The sequence below is a fragment of the Fukomys damarensis genome, unplaced genomic scaffold (genome assembly GCF_012274545.1).
Source record: "Fukomys damarensis isolate Sample0158 unplaced genomic scaffold, DMR_v1.0_HiC HiC_scaffold_30, whole genome shotgun sequence".
NCBI classification, from domain to species: domain Eukaryota; kingdom Metazoa; phylum Chordata; class Mammalia; order Rodentia; family Bathyergidae; genus Fukomys; species Fukomys damarensis.
The window spans coordinates 22,347,507-22,362,570 of NW_022900942.1; the positions used below are offsets into that span (position 1 = coordinate 22,347,507).

General features: G+C 34.8%; 1 protein-coding gene across 4 annotated transcripts in view; it reads right to left on the reverse strand.

Moving 5' to 3' along the window:
* Positions 1-6,305: 6,305 nt before the first annotated feature.
* The window catches only part of Serpinb13 (serpin family B member 13), a 31,603-nt gene continuing 22,844 nt past the window's right edge, over positions 6,306-15,064 (reverse strand). For 3 of the 4 annotated variants that reach the window (XM_010644882.1, XM_010644881.1, XM_019210781.1), the window contains 5 exons: positions 10,781-10,909; positions 10,164-10,281; positions 8,722-8,864; positions 7,978-8,133; positions 6,306-6,710 (listed from right to left, as the gene is read on the reverse strand). In XM_010644882.1, coding sequence (XP_010643184.1) covers positions 6,306-6,710; positions 7,978-8,133; positions 8,722-8,864; positions 10,164-10,281; positions 10,781-10,909 — 951 coding nt within the window. The remainder of the gene's footprint in view (positions 6,711-7,977; positions 8,134-8,721; positions 8,865-10,163; positions 10,282-10,780; positions 10,910-15,064) is intronic. The other variant, XM_033757596.1, reaches the window with a different exon arrangement.

Genomic DNA, 15,064 nt, shown 5'->3' on the forward strand with positions numbered 1-15,064 from the left:
ACCAGAGGTAAATCCCCAGCCCCACCTGTTTCTCTTGCAATAATAGCAGATTACAAATCCTTTCTGAATTGTTCCTGCCTAGTACATGGAAAGTTATCTTCCAAAAAGTCTTCATTCTTTTAGTGATAATTCTGCTTGAGACTAAAATATATGGCTCATAACAGAGCTACTGTGGTACTGACCTAGGAAAGACTCTCGGATCTCACCTTGATAATCCACTTTCAGTGAATTCAGTGAATTGGCCCACACACAACCAGAAATCTAATCATAAAAATAATCAACAAAGGCCTGGAATCAAACATAATATAGACATTTCATTCTTAAGTTAACTTTGCACAGAAATGAAAGATACAAAAGTAAATATATGTCTAGACGTAAGCTTAATAAGGAACAACCCAAAAGTATAAAAGACACATTATAAAACACTTCTAAAAGATACAAAATAAATAAATAAAAATATATTTTCTTACACAATAGAAAGACTCAAGATCATAAAAATCACTTGTTCTCCCTAAGTTAATTCATGAAATTAATACACTATATCCATATACATACAAAAAGAGGACTCTATTTTCTTGAGCTAGGCAAGATGCTTCTAAAGTTTATTCTGAAGAAAAATAAAACACAAATATAGCCATGAAAAGAGCAATATGGGAAGTCTAGTAAATTAACAATAGAAAGACTCAAGATCATAAAAATCACTTGTTCTCCCTAAGTTAATTCATGAAATTAATACACTATATCCATATACATACAAAAAGAGGACTCTATTTTCTTGAGCTAGGCAAGATGCTTCTAAAGTTTATTCTGAAGAAAAATAAAACACAAATATAGCCATGAAAAGAGCAATATGGGAAGTCTAGTAAATTAAAAAAATGTTATGGTTTCACTGAAGATGTTCCCCCAAAACTTTATGCATTTGGATGTGAGACCTCTGGAATATGCTTGGATCATGGAGTGTGGCTGGATCACTGGTGAATTCACTGCTCAGTGTGCTGTTGGGAGGTGGAGTCTGGTCAGAAATCACTGATAACTGGACCATGACCTGGAAGAGTATATATATTTGTCTCTATCTCCTCCATATCTCACTTTGCCTCCTGGTCACCATGACAAGAGCCACCTTCCTGAACATGACCCTCTTGCAGTGCAGTTTCTGACTTAATCCTGTCAACTAGGGTTGATAACCACTAGCCAAAATAAACCACTCTTTTAAGTTGTGAGCGCTGAGTATTGTATTTTAGCAAAGAGAGTAACTAAGACAAGAAATATTCCTCAAAAAGGTATGTCTATTTAGAACCTCAAATGTGACTTTAGCTAGAAAGATTTTTGCTGATAAAATTTTTTCATCAAAATGAGGTTATCCCAGACTAGAATAGGATTTAATGATTGATCCCTTTATAAGAAAAAGAAAGAATAGGAAATGTGGAGGGGGTGAAGGAAGGGCAGGGGTATGGGGAAAAAATGAGAACCAAGACCTGTCATGTAAAGGTACAAGATTCCAATGATGAATGTAACTGTATTGTATACCTAAAATGTACCAATGAACTCAGTGAGAAAAAAAAAGAAAGGACACATACACACACAAGCGGAAGAAGGAAGCAGAGATTGGAATGATATGTTCAGACCAAGTAAGGATTACCTGAAATCATCAGAAACTACAAAAGGGGCAGAAACCACACCTTCTCTCAAAGCATCCAGAGGAGCCAACTCTATCAAATCTTGATTTTAAACTTCTGGTCTCCAAAAGTATGAAATAGTAAACTTCTATTGTTCTAAGCCACCAAGTTAGTGGTAATTTATTATGGCAGCCCAAAGAAACTAATGCAGGGAAACAGATATATCAGACATAAAAACATAAAATATCTACAATTACAGCAGTGTGATTTTAATATACCTCTCTTAAAGAAACAAACTTGTGTAACAGAATGAAATACCCAGGAAACAACTCATTTAATCATGCATAAAAGGCAATTCCCAAAAGGGATTGAAGCATATTTAATAAACTCACAATCATAAATTATCACTAAACAACTTTCACTGGTCATGTTTGTAGAATTTTAGAAAATCAATTCATTAATCTGAAAACTGGCATACAGAGTTACAATAGCTCATCATTTATCTAGCCTTTGATAGAAAAACTGTACCTCAGAATTGTTAAATAGTTAATGGAGCTAAGTTCTTTGCTAGAAATATCTCCACCAATAAATCTAGAAGTAGCACATCACAGGTTTATGACTCCTCATGAAGATGAGCCTGTGTTATGATCACTAATGTGTACCAACATCACAAAAGTGGTATAGGTGGGAGTGGCAAGATGAATAACCAGACATTTTCCTCATGATGAAAATGCATAATGCCATCTATAGAGTAATTCTGTCTAGAACAAGCTGCCATCTGATCAAATTTCTTAATCCAGCTACTAATGTACAGAAAAAAATATATACAAGAAAGAACTATGACTAGCAATACAACCAGAATGTATGCTCCAGAGCCTCGTGTTATGAAGGATAAATGCATACAATTTTATTCATCAACTTTAAATGAACAAATAAAAATTTAAAAGTAAAAAAAAAAATGCAAGACTTCAGGTATGGCCCCCAAAAAGCTGGACAAAGATGTCAAAAACAACTATATCTATGCTCTGGGAACCAACCAAAGAATCATTCATTCACCCAAAAATACTGCAGAACTTAAGGCAAAAAATTATGAGGTTAAGGCTGCCTTGACTGGTACTTCTCCCATTTTGCTCACCTCTATCAACATGGTAGCTTTTCCAAGGTAATGAAGACCAGCTCTTTCACTGCTTGAGTAGCCTAAGACTATGTGAGAGGAGGGTTAAAAAATGTAGAATTGGAAAGGAAATAGAAAGGCCAGAAGCTCTAGCAGGCTTAGACTAAGTCATGGGCTGTGGGCAAAATGGCACATTTGAGATGGTAAAAGAAAGAATCAGTAAACTTGAAGAAATTCTGCATAAATTTGAAATTATGCAGAAGAGATATAAATAATAATAAAAATTCTTTCATAAAGGAAGGCAAAATAAATATGATCTGGGAATTTAGCTCAGTGGTTCTGCTGCCTGCCTCACAAGCCTAAGGACAGGAGTTAGATCCTTGGTACCAAAAAAAAAAAGGAAAAATCAAGAAAACACATGCTGATTCCTTGAAAAGATCTCCAAGAGGGAAAAGAGAAAAGATATAAATTGTCAAACTCCAGAGTGAAAGAAGTAACATCATTACTAAAGCTACAGTAATTATAAATACAAATAACTATGTTAACAAATTAAACAATTTAGATAAAAATGACAAATTCCAGAAGTGTTGTAAATTATCAAAATCCACTGAAGAAATAGAAAATATGAGTGGACATATAACATGTAAGGAAATTGATTTAGAACTTTTAAAAAGTTCGCCCACAAATAAGACTCTAGTCCCAAATAAATTTACTAATGAATTATCTCAAATATGTAAAGAAGAAATAATAAAAATCTTCCAGACTCCTGGTAAAAAAGGAGGGAACACTTCCAATTCATCCTATGTAGCTGCTACTAACTAATATTAAAACCACGTGAAATAATAGTAAGAATATAAAACTAAACATCAGTATTCCTGAGGCACACCTGTAATCCCACAACTCAAGAGGTAAAGACAAGAGAATCAAAAGTTCAAGTCCAACCTGGGGTACATAGCAAATTCAAGGCCAGCCTGAACTACATCCCAAGGCTGTGTCTCAGAAAAAAAAAAAAAATTATATACCCTGTAAACATACATTCAGCAGTTTATAAGTAAATATTAGTAAGCTAAATCTAATAACATACAGAATAAATTATATACCAAAATCAAATGCTATTTAACCTAGGACTGTTTGGATGAATTAATATCCAACAGAATATTAATAGAAAAAAATCACATATTTTCTCAATAAAAATTAAAAATGTGTGACAAAAACATTGTAATAAAACTCTAGCAATATTCTAGGAATAGAAAGGAAGTTCTTCAGCCTGAAAAAGGTGTTTAAGATAAATTTTAGAAATTTTTAAGAAATCAACAAAAAAGCTATTTGAACTAATAAATGGGTTTAGAAAAATGGAGGTATAAAATTTTTACACAAAATCAATCAGAGGTCTAAACAAAACACTACAAGTGAATAATCAAAGTGAAATTAAGAAAATAATCCAATTTATGATAAATCAAAAATTGTCAAAAGAAAATCAACAAAAAAGACCCATAAAGTAGTAACTACAAAATATTGTTGTGAAAAATGAAATTGCTAAATAAATGGAGACAAGTTGCATATTCATGGATCAGAAAACTCAAAATTGATAAAATTATTTATAAACTTAATGCAATTATCAAAATTCCAATTTTTAAAGAAATAGACAAGCTGATTTTAAATTTATATAAAAACACAGAGGACCAAAGTAAGTACCCTCTTTGATTTCAGAATCACAACAGTACTAGCCCAAGTAGAGTAACATAGAGCAATGAAACTGAACTGAGAGCCTACAAATAAAACCTTTTATTTATAATCAGTTCAACACAAAAATTACCATCTTTTAAAGAAATAATGTTGTGGTGATTACATATTCATACACCAAAAAAAGGTATACACTTAACCACACACTACAAACATACACAAATAATAAACGGACTATGGGTGTAAATAGAAGGGCTAAAAGTGTCTAGAATAAACCAAGAGCACATGTTTTGAATAATGAGGTTAATGAAATATGAACTAGATTGGTAAGAGTGTGATCTTTAAAAGATGATATTAATAAGTCTGGAGTGTGAGACTCTGGGTTTGATCCCCAGCACTATAAAAAAATAATATGATATTAATAAATTGGACTTCAATCACATTATTTCAAAGTAGTCCACAAAACTACAATGAGGAACTACTTAATACTCACTAGTATTAAAATTAAAAAGACAGACTATAAGTATTGGCAACAATGTGAAAAACAGAAACTCATATACATTGCTTTGGGATTGCAAAATTATACTACTGCTTTGGAAAGCAGTGTAGCAGTTGCTCAAAATGCTAAACATGAAAGTACCACATGACCCCAATATCCCATTTCAAGAGAAATGAAAATATATGTCCATGTAAAAACATACAAAATTTTCCTAGGATAGCAGCATTATTCAGAACACCAAAATGTCAAACACAAATGTTCATCAAATAGAAACACAAAATTTGACATATCCTTGTAATGAAATATTAATCATAATAATGAAAACGACTCATGCTGTAACTTAGATGAACCTTGAAAGCAGTATGCTAAGAGCATGAAGGATATTTATACATGTCCACAATAGCCAAATACAAAAAAAAAACCAGAAGAATGATAATTTCCATCAGTTAGAAGGGAGAGCAATGAGGAGTCGTGGTTAACAACTAGGAACTATTCCAAGTATTAACTTCCTAAAGCCTAAGAGAGTAGCAAGATAGGCATTTTGATCAACAGCAATATTTATTCTCTCAGTTATCATACTTATTTCAGATATCAAAACATTTATCCAAATGACAATGGGTAATCGCTTTGTTAGAATGGAAGATGAAATATGGAAATCCTCTCTAACTGCAATATTCTTTTATTTTATTCTTGCACATAAGCCTTAATTTATTTTTCATTAATATGTCTCTAAATTGTGTTTCCTGTGTACAGATTAGTTAAAGAAAAAAGTAACACATAATTGAGTAAATTATTGTTCTATTTTATTTGAGTATAATAAAATGTCAAAATACTAGAACTGAAGGGACCTGCCCCACACACACTTTATCAAAGACACCATTTCTCCCTACTAATACAAAAAAAAAAATTACAAGATATTCATTTATTTTCAAAAGAAAACCAGGGGGAATACAAATGATCTTCAATTTGACTCCCCTTATGTATGGCACAAAAGGATATTTCACTTTCAAGGAAAGTTATAAACATACATTATTACAGTCATTAAATCATTGATTTAATGGCAAGATTGGAATTGTAATGTGTGGACAGTTTCCATAATACTGTTAAAACTTCAACTCAGCTTGTTGTTTTCAAAGTAAAAAAGATGTGCGACAGACCATAACCTCCCCCACCCCTCATCCCCCTACCTCCCCATCCTATCTGCCTCCTGAATTGGGGATTAAGCTCATGGCCATCCCCTGCCCTTTTAAAAAAATTTTATTTTGAGATTAGGTCTTGCTAAGTCACTGTGTTGCACAGGTTGGGCTTCAACTTGAGAGCTTTCAGCCTCAGTCTTCCAGAGTACTAAAATTACAAGCCTATGCCACAATGCCTGCCTGTTTCCCTGATTGTTTTAAGGAGAAGAAAATCTCCCAAAAAAGAGGATGTTTCTGGACTCATTGTGTCTGATGAAGAACAAGAAAGGGTGATTACAATGAACATATTCACAGCTTGAGTCTGAAGAGACTGTAAAGGCCATACCAGTGGCTGCAGTGACCTCCGTGCCTTCCTCAGTCACCTCCAGAAAGGACCTGTGCAGGAACTTCTGGGCCTCCAGCCCTGATTTCAGGCACATCCCTAAGTAGCCTGCCTCACACTGGCTGAAAGTGTCTCCTAACCCCATGGTCACCAGGACACGCTCCAGGTCATAACCGTCTTCTATTTCAAGCCGGGGCAAGTGCAGACTCACATTTCTTGCTTCCATTTTCCCAGGGTTGGTCCATTCTACTAACTCCTCAGGAGTTATTTTATCTATAATCTATTTTTGAAAGAAAAAGAGGGCAGATTATCATGATTATCCATAAAAATTTAAAACTGTGCAATACTTGATGTGTATCAGAAAGTATTTTTAGTAATAAGTAAAATTTTATTTTACTACACTATTGCTTTTATATAGTAGGCAAATGTTATTTCTATATTTAAATTATCTGGGTATACATGAAAACTCAACCACATGAAATGAATTTCATTTTTTCCATCCTTCTGTAGTTTTTGCAGTTTCCATCACATTGAATATCTATTATAAAACTTAACGTTGTCACAAGGCCATATATCTCTCCTAAATATCTTCAAACTTTTAAGTACTGTTCCCAACAAATTTACAAATTTTAGACAACTTTCATCTATTTGTTCACTTTACAAACATTTAGTATGCATCAGGTGTTATGATAGATGCTTCTAAATATTGCAGATACAGAAATATCAATTAGTATGAATTTCAAACTAGGTATTCTAGTTATTCAATACTGAAATTACTGATTTGACTAAGAAAGCCAGCTTTTGTCTTCTGCATTATCTCCTTAGGGTAATTCCCACACTTGAGGTTTTTGAATCGGAATATAAATATTGTTTTACTGTCCCAAGATGTTTCCAAACTTATAAGACTACCAGCCAAATCTAATATTTTAATCACTTAGCAGCTGTCATCTATTGTTTTCTACGTCCTCAGCCCATTCTAGAATACATTTCCCCAACATTACCATACTATACATTAAGCACCACAGAGCCCAACTTAGAGCTGAGAAAATATTGAGATTGAAGTTAAGAAACTTCAACCATCAGAAAGCTGCTAAAGGGGCAAAAATTTGAAATAAAGTCTTTCTGGTTTCTGTAGTGCTGCATTAATGTAACTAAATAGTGGGTGGTTCTAAGTGAATTGCTTCAAGACTACAGACCAAAGAAAAACTCAAAAGGTCAAATAAAATTTGCTCCATATGTGTAAATTTTTTTCCCCAAGGAAAGAGTCCACAGATATCATCCATTCTGAAGAACTCCCACATAAGCTTAAATGTTCATTTTGGCTCACCCCAAAATATTTTCATACTGCTAATTCTCAATAAGCCTGATACCATTTAATGCTCCATATTAGCCAGCTATAGCTGCTGCACACTGAAATACTTTCTATTGGACACTGTCTGGCAGCAGCTTCTATTCAGATGCCCTGTTTCCAAGCTCACCCAGTGAAAGTGGTGGGACACAACTTCTCAGAATAGGAAAGCGAGAATAAGGAGATGCAAGAGGTTTACCTTCTCCAGACCATCAATGTCATTGGGCAGAAGCACGAACATGCAGAGGTCATTGTTTTTATAAGGGATTCCCACAATTTTGGCCTGCAAGTCCTCCAGAAAAACAAAGCTAAAGGAATTGCACTGTGTCATCATCAGTACAGATTTACTTGTACTCTGCAATGAATCAACAGAGCACACAATGTCAAAGACATAAAACAAAAGGCATAAGACATACAAAGTAGCTCACTGAAATAATTCAATGTAAAAAAATTCTAAAGGTTAGAGTTACAAAAGCTATCTAAAAGTGTACATTTGCTCAGATACAACTAGAATTTATATTGCATATGTGTATTTATATTTGTATTATATTAATTTATATTGCCTAATGCTATCATAGGTGGGGATTTTTCAGAGGTGACTGGATCTAGAATGTGTGGTGCTGGGATTGATCAGTGGTGCAGTGCTAAGGGTGTGAGTCTTGCCTGCCCTAAGTAGCCTGGATAAGATATAAGGAATAAAAAGAGCTGAAATTGACCTTTGCTTGCCTTGCGACCTTCTGCCTGCCACAAACTCTTTCTCCTCTGAGATGCCTATCTGCCATTCACCCTACCTTGGAGCTAGCCAATTATGGAGTGAAACCTATATAAACTGTGAGCTAGATACTTTTCCTCCTTTAATTTGGTGTGTAAGGTATCTCATCCCAGCAATGAGAAAAGTAACTAAGGCAATGTATAAGCACATCATATCAATAAAAAATCATACCTTATTCAGCCAAAATTTCTCCTCCTTGGTATTTTCTTTCTTAAACTCCCTATCCCACTTTCCTTTCAAGTAAATTGCATTTATCAGCACCAACTTGGTGGAGCTACTCAGAGAGTGTTCTGGAAACAGGTCCTTGATTTTTTCTGCAAACAGATAAAAAAGATTGACCCAACTTCCAAATGACAAAAGATATGTGTGGTAGATATGATACAGAGGGACTTGATAAATCATTATAAGCTTAGCCAGATTAGCACCAGAAGGCGTTGCTGACAAAGAGATTGCTGACACAATCAGCAGGCGTTCTTACATTGTCCACTGCCTAATCATCCCACTAAATAAATTGAGATTGGTGGTTAGTATTCAGGCTTGGGGTCAGATTGACTTTGTTTGCATCTAGTTTGCCCCCATCAGCTGAGAATCTATTTATGTTCTCTGTGCCTCAGTTCCACATCTGTAAAACAGGAATAAAATCTGCTCTATAGACTGATGAAAGGAGTAAATAAATTTCAAAACACTGTCTGGCATATCATAAGAATTCAGTGTTAGCTGTTATTCTTACCAATGCAATAGAGTTTCCACTTGAGATTTAGAGATAGGAGATTTAGGAAAAGGAGTTGATATTTTGGGTTCTGGGCTTAATCCATCCTACACTAAATTCTGAAAAATACTGTTCAGTGAGCCTTTTGATAGACCCTTTATTTTATGACTCTTTTCATTTTGTTTCTCTGGATAAAAAATGAAGAAATGTACAGTCTCTATTACCAGAGACTTCTTTGATAATTGGAATACAAATGTTAAGTATCAGCTGTTGCTCCTCATGGTCTATTTCCACATTAACATTTCTCTCCAGAATTTCATATGTGTTTTGCTCATGCTCAGAAATGAGAAGTCGAGAATGAGGTGAGGAATTAATCAAATTCTTTGCTGTACGTGGAGATAAAAGTTGTGTCAGGCCTGCATAATGTGTAAATGGAAACAGTGCGCAGGTGGCCCCAACTATAGGCAGCAGAGACAGGTCTTGAAGGGAGAACTCACTTAACGAAGAGGAGGAAACCCTCTAGACAGTTTCATTATGGACTCAGGCTCAGAAATAAAGTCTTTGATATAAAGGAAATAGTAAGCTGAAGACAGCCATGAGCTCAGTATGTGGAACACCAAAGACATTGCAATCCAGAGGCAAACAATTTCCCCTTATGGTTTCCCTATAGTTGAATTTTTGTGGTCCCCTCCCTGTTTCTCCTTAAACCTCTACATTTTCTGTGACTGTTCCATCATCTGCAGTGCCTTCGCATACCCCTCTTACCCATCTCTGCCTTTTCATCCTTGCAAAACCCATTCTTAAGCTCCTTCCCAAAACTGGTCAACCTGAGGCTCATGTGGTGTCAAGCCCTAGAAGCTGGTTAGGAAGTGTCTGTGTGATGAGTGACCCACCCATACTGTACCATTTGTTTGGCTTTCAATCCAAGCATTAATCTTCTTTCGACTTTGTTCAGCTGCATTTATAAAATCAACAGGTTCCAGAGATGCATGGTAATATTTCTCAACATAATCTAAATATTTCTTTAGGAGAAACGAGAAAGAAATAGAAAGAGGTTTTTAAGTAATTTTTTCAATTGCTAGCATCTCTAAATAATGTAGTTGAGACTGACCTGGAACTCACTATTTAGCCCAGGCTGGTCTCAAACTCACAGCGATCCTACTGCCTCAGCCTCCTGAATGCTGGAGTTACAGGTATGCACCACCACGCCCTAAATAAAATTTTCTATTCTTCAGGAGAAGTAATGTCAAAAGGAAAACTTTTAGACTCTGGAAAAGTCACTTTGAGTATCTCCAGGCATAATTTTATGATGGTACAATAGGATTAAGGCTAAATTCAAGTTCCGATTATCAGGATTTAAAAGAAGTTGAATATCTGGTGAGCAGGCCAGAAAGACCACCAGTGATGTCAACAGAACCAGGCAGCTAACTTTGGAAAAAGCCCCAGGACCCCTGTCCTGACAGAACAATTTGGTAACTCAAGACTGCCACTCAGAGATGTGCTGGACATAGCAAAACTTACTTGAAGAAAGAGGTATGTTTTTTCTCCAAATAGTCTGTTGGCTATGTACAATTCATAGTCATCAGGGAGTTTTCTTATTTCAGTCAAAAACTTCTGGAATTGCTGATGTATCTCTTCTGTCTTCTCAATCTTCAAAATCAAGACCAAAATTCAGTGGGTTATCTTGACAAAACCAAGACTAAATTCTCCTTCAAGAGAATGGGACCACTGCGTTTTCTCTCAGTTGGATGCCATTGAGGGCAGTCTATGGGTTCGGTGTGACCCCTGGATGTTAGCTGGCTTTTAGAAAACCATATATATTGTAAGTCATGATAAATATCAGCTCCACAGAGAAGTTTTCTCCACCAGCACAACACCACAGCTTTTTCTTTCCTGACTCAGGTTGTGCTTTTGCTTTGAAACATAATTGCCAACTACATGTTTTATGCATTTGTTTTTATCTACCCAGAGACCCTAAGATCTTAAGTAGATGATTCCCCCAGATAAGTTTTATCCACTAAAGTTTAGAAATTTCTGTTCTAGATAATGAATAAGAAAAATAACTCATAGTGGAGTAAGTTGAGTTACAAATTCAACTACAATAAATTTATCACTGTGCTTGTGAGGGTAGGTAATTTATACATATTTCTATAGGATTCATCAGTGTTTGCATTAAGGCTGAGGTGTGTTCCATGGCAGAGCCAGCTGATTCAGAATGGTTCCATGGGGCACAGAGAAACATTATTCCATTGCCTGTTAAATGCTGTCCAGTCTTATTCACAGAAAACACAAAAAAGAGGCATTTTAGTTTTGAAGTCAATGAACTGTTTCTGTTTGTATCTGATATATAAAGGCCATCTTTCTCAACAATATGAGGTCCATGGGTTGGCTACCTCATTCAATTGTTTTCTCTATTTCTTCTCCAGTTGCTCAATGCCTAGACTAGTAACTAACGAATAATAGACACTCTGTACATTTTTATGAAAAATCAATGAATATCTGAGGACATTCAGATTGAAAATGTAAAAGTGTGACTGGTGTTCTATCAAAATCTCTGAAGCTAAATTATACCTTCAGTTACTTCCTGATAACTAGGAGCCTGTAAAAGGTTAATAATCATTTTTTGACCTCTCAGGTTAACTGAAATGTACTACAAGTAGATCGATATACTGGAGCCTTTGAGAAGAAAAGAGTGATGTAGGTATTATTTCTCCAATGAGCAATTTGTAACTGAGTCCACCTGTAAATTGGGGGAAAGGGCAAAACCTGCTGTCAAACATGTTTTGGGTTTAAATAAATTGAAGTTGGTTGGATTGGTAACATCCCAGGATTTTATCCAGAAAAAAAAAGAAACTCTACTAGAAAGGTAACCACATCTCAGGTTTCATGGACTTCCATATTATTAGGAAAATATGAACTCATATTCTAAAATTAAAAATCATGAATAAACCAAAGAACTATCTAAAATATGTTTAAGAAACATTTTAAGTTTCCTCAATGATCAACCATAACTCGTAGAAATAAACATTCAACAAATATTGAACATAAAAGCTTAATGGATGGTTAAACAACCTGTTAAATACTATTAAATTAGTGAGTTAATGACTGAGTTAATTTTTTGAGAGTGTAGCACAAAAGCAAAAAAATGAGAATATGTATTAAATTAAGAAATCTACACAATAGAAAAAGAATTCTAGAATTCTTCTAAAGGCAAGAAAGACTGGAGAACACAAACTATTCAAAAAAGTAGGTGTCTGAGAAATTTCTAGAATTGATGAAAATTTGAATATTCATGCATAGAAATCACAACAAACCAAGGTCATGGTAAATAAAAGAAATCCACACCTAGATACATTGTAGTTAAATTTAGGAACACTAAAAGCAATGACCAGCCAAAGATTTAGCTCAGAGGTTTGGTGGCCTGCCTTGCAAGTGCAAGGACCCAAGATCAATCCCCGGTACAAAAAAAACAATGACCAAAATTTTAATACGATCCAAATTGGATTACTTTTTCTAGGAGAACAGCTTGAAACTGTGCTGAGCAGGTCTTAAACATTTTATTGAATTGGCTTATAATTCATCTATTGATTAAAATTATGAGTCAATCCAAAGCCTAAATGACTTGCTAGAAGATGCTTCAATTGCCATACGGAAGCAGAATTCCCTGTACCAATGGTCACAATTGAGATCTCAATGATCGATGAGATTGTGATGTCTCTGATAGCAAGATGAAACTACAGCTGAGGATTTATGACTTTGTACAGCCATTCTGCCAGATCAAACATTCGCTAAAGGCAATACAGGTGGCTTGTCAACTATGACTTGTAAGGTAGCATAAGTGGTTTGCTTACTATGTCCTGTCCTTAACAAGAATACACCATTGCTCCCTTTTCCAAGCCTGGATCATTAGTGCCTTAGTCCTGCTCTTCCCTACATCTGCTTTTATTCCCTTTGCTATGTTGTGTAATCAATAAATACTAATAAGTCTGAGACTTGTGGTCTTAGCCAGGAGAGCACTAAAATCCTCAGGCCTCCATAGTAATAAGCTGAAATTTGTTCTTATTTCTTTATTCTTTGCTCTTTTTTTGTTGGTACATTTTAGGTATACAGTACAGTTACATTCATTATTGGGATCTTGTACCTTTACAATGACAGGTCTCAGTTCTCATATTTTCCCCTTGTCCCTTCCCTCCCTCACCCCTCCTCCCCTCCCCCTTTACAAACACTTCATTTCCGTTTTTCCATTTTCTCATATTTTTTTCCCTTATTAGTTCTCCCCTACCCTTCCCACTTTCCCAACAAATTCTTTGTTCTTTATTATTCTTTCATCTTCTTCTTTACCCTCAATCAAAAGGTCAAGCAGCCCCCATTAACTTATTAATGATGCCAGTTAAGCATTGTTATCAACAAGAAACATTAGAAAAATAAAATCAAATGATATCTTCAAACGACTTAGCAAAAATATCAACCTGGAATTCAACATGCAGCTAAACATTGCTTCAAAAATAAGCAAAAGCAAACACAACTTGACAGCATCTACCCCACCCCACAATATTGCACTGTAAAAATGGGAAAAAATGCCCAACTCTTCCTTGAGTATGGAAACAGAAGATTAGAACATATATCCAACATTCTGACTTCCAAGAGGGCTATCTGAGGGAGTGGTCGCTGTATTTTCTGAATTTAAATTCTTTAGGGAAAAGGACATATGTTTAGAACCCCTGAGAATAAAAGTGATCAATGTGCATCAAAGGCTGACATAGTACAGAAGAACCAGGAGAGAACTCCTAAGGAAAAAGCAGCAAACCTCTTCAATTAATATACTACAAACACAAGGCCCAAGAAAACATAACCTCAGCTGCCAAGGTTTGAGAGGTCTCCAGAATCTCTAGCTGGTCTGATTAGAGAAAATTCCATCTATAATAAATCAGACCACAGGAGAGGTGGACAATTTTTCAAATGACAAAGAGCACCAGAAGGTAAGAAGGAATACAAATAAGCAAAGGAACCTAACCAAACCAAAGAACCAAATCAAATCTACAGAAACTGACCTTAAAGAAGTAAAGATATATGAATTACCAGAAAAAATATTCTAAATAACTATCATAATGGCATTCAATAAATTCAAAGAGAAAAGATAAACTACTAAACAAAATAAGGAAAACAATGAATAAATAAATTATACTGTTAGTGGAGAGAAATGATGAAGAATAATAAATCAAATTCTGGAACTTAATTGAAAGAAATTCACTAGAGAAAATCAACAGGCAGATCTGACTAGATAGAAGAAAGAATCTATGAACTGAAAGACAAGACATTTAAAGTTATCAAAGCACAGGATGAAAAAGAAAAAAAAAGAATGAAGAAAAGTAAAGAGAGCCTAAGGGACTTAAAGATACTTTAAATGGAACAACATATATATTATAAAAGACTCAGAAGGAATAAAAGAGAAAAATAAAGAAAGCTTACTTGAAGAAATGATTGTAAATGTCATAAATAAGAGAAAACAGTTGGAAATACAAATTTAAAGATCAATAAACTTGAAAAGCTAAAAAGAAGTCTACTATAATGTCATAAACTATCAAAAGTCATGAAAAGTGAATTTTTAAAGCAGCAGGAGAAAAGCATCTTGCAACATACAAGGGAGTTCCTACTAGCTCATACAGGGTTTCTCAGTAGAACCTTAAAAATGAGGAGGGAATAAGATGATATATTCAATATACTGAAAGAAAAGTCACCATCCAAGAATACATTAAAACTGTCCTTGAAAAACAAAGAGACTTTGTCACACTAGATTTGCTCTAC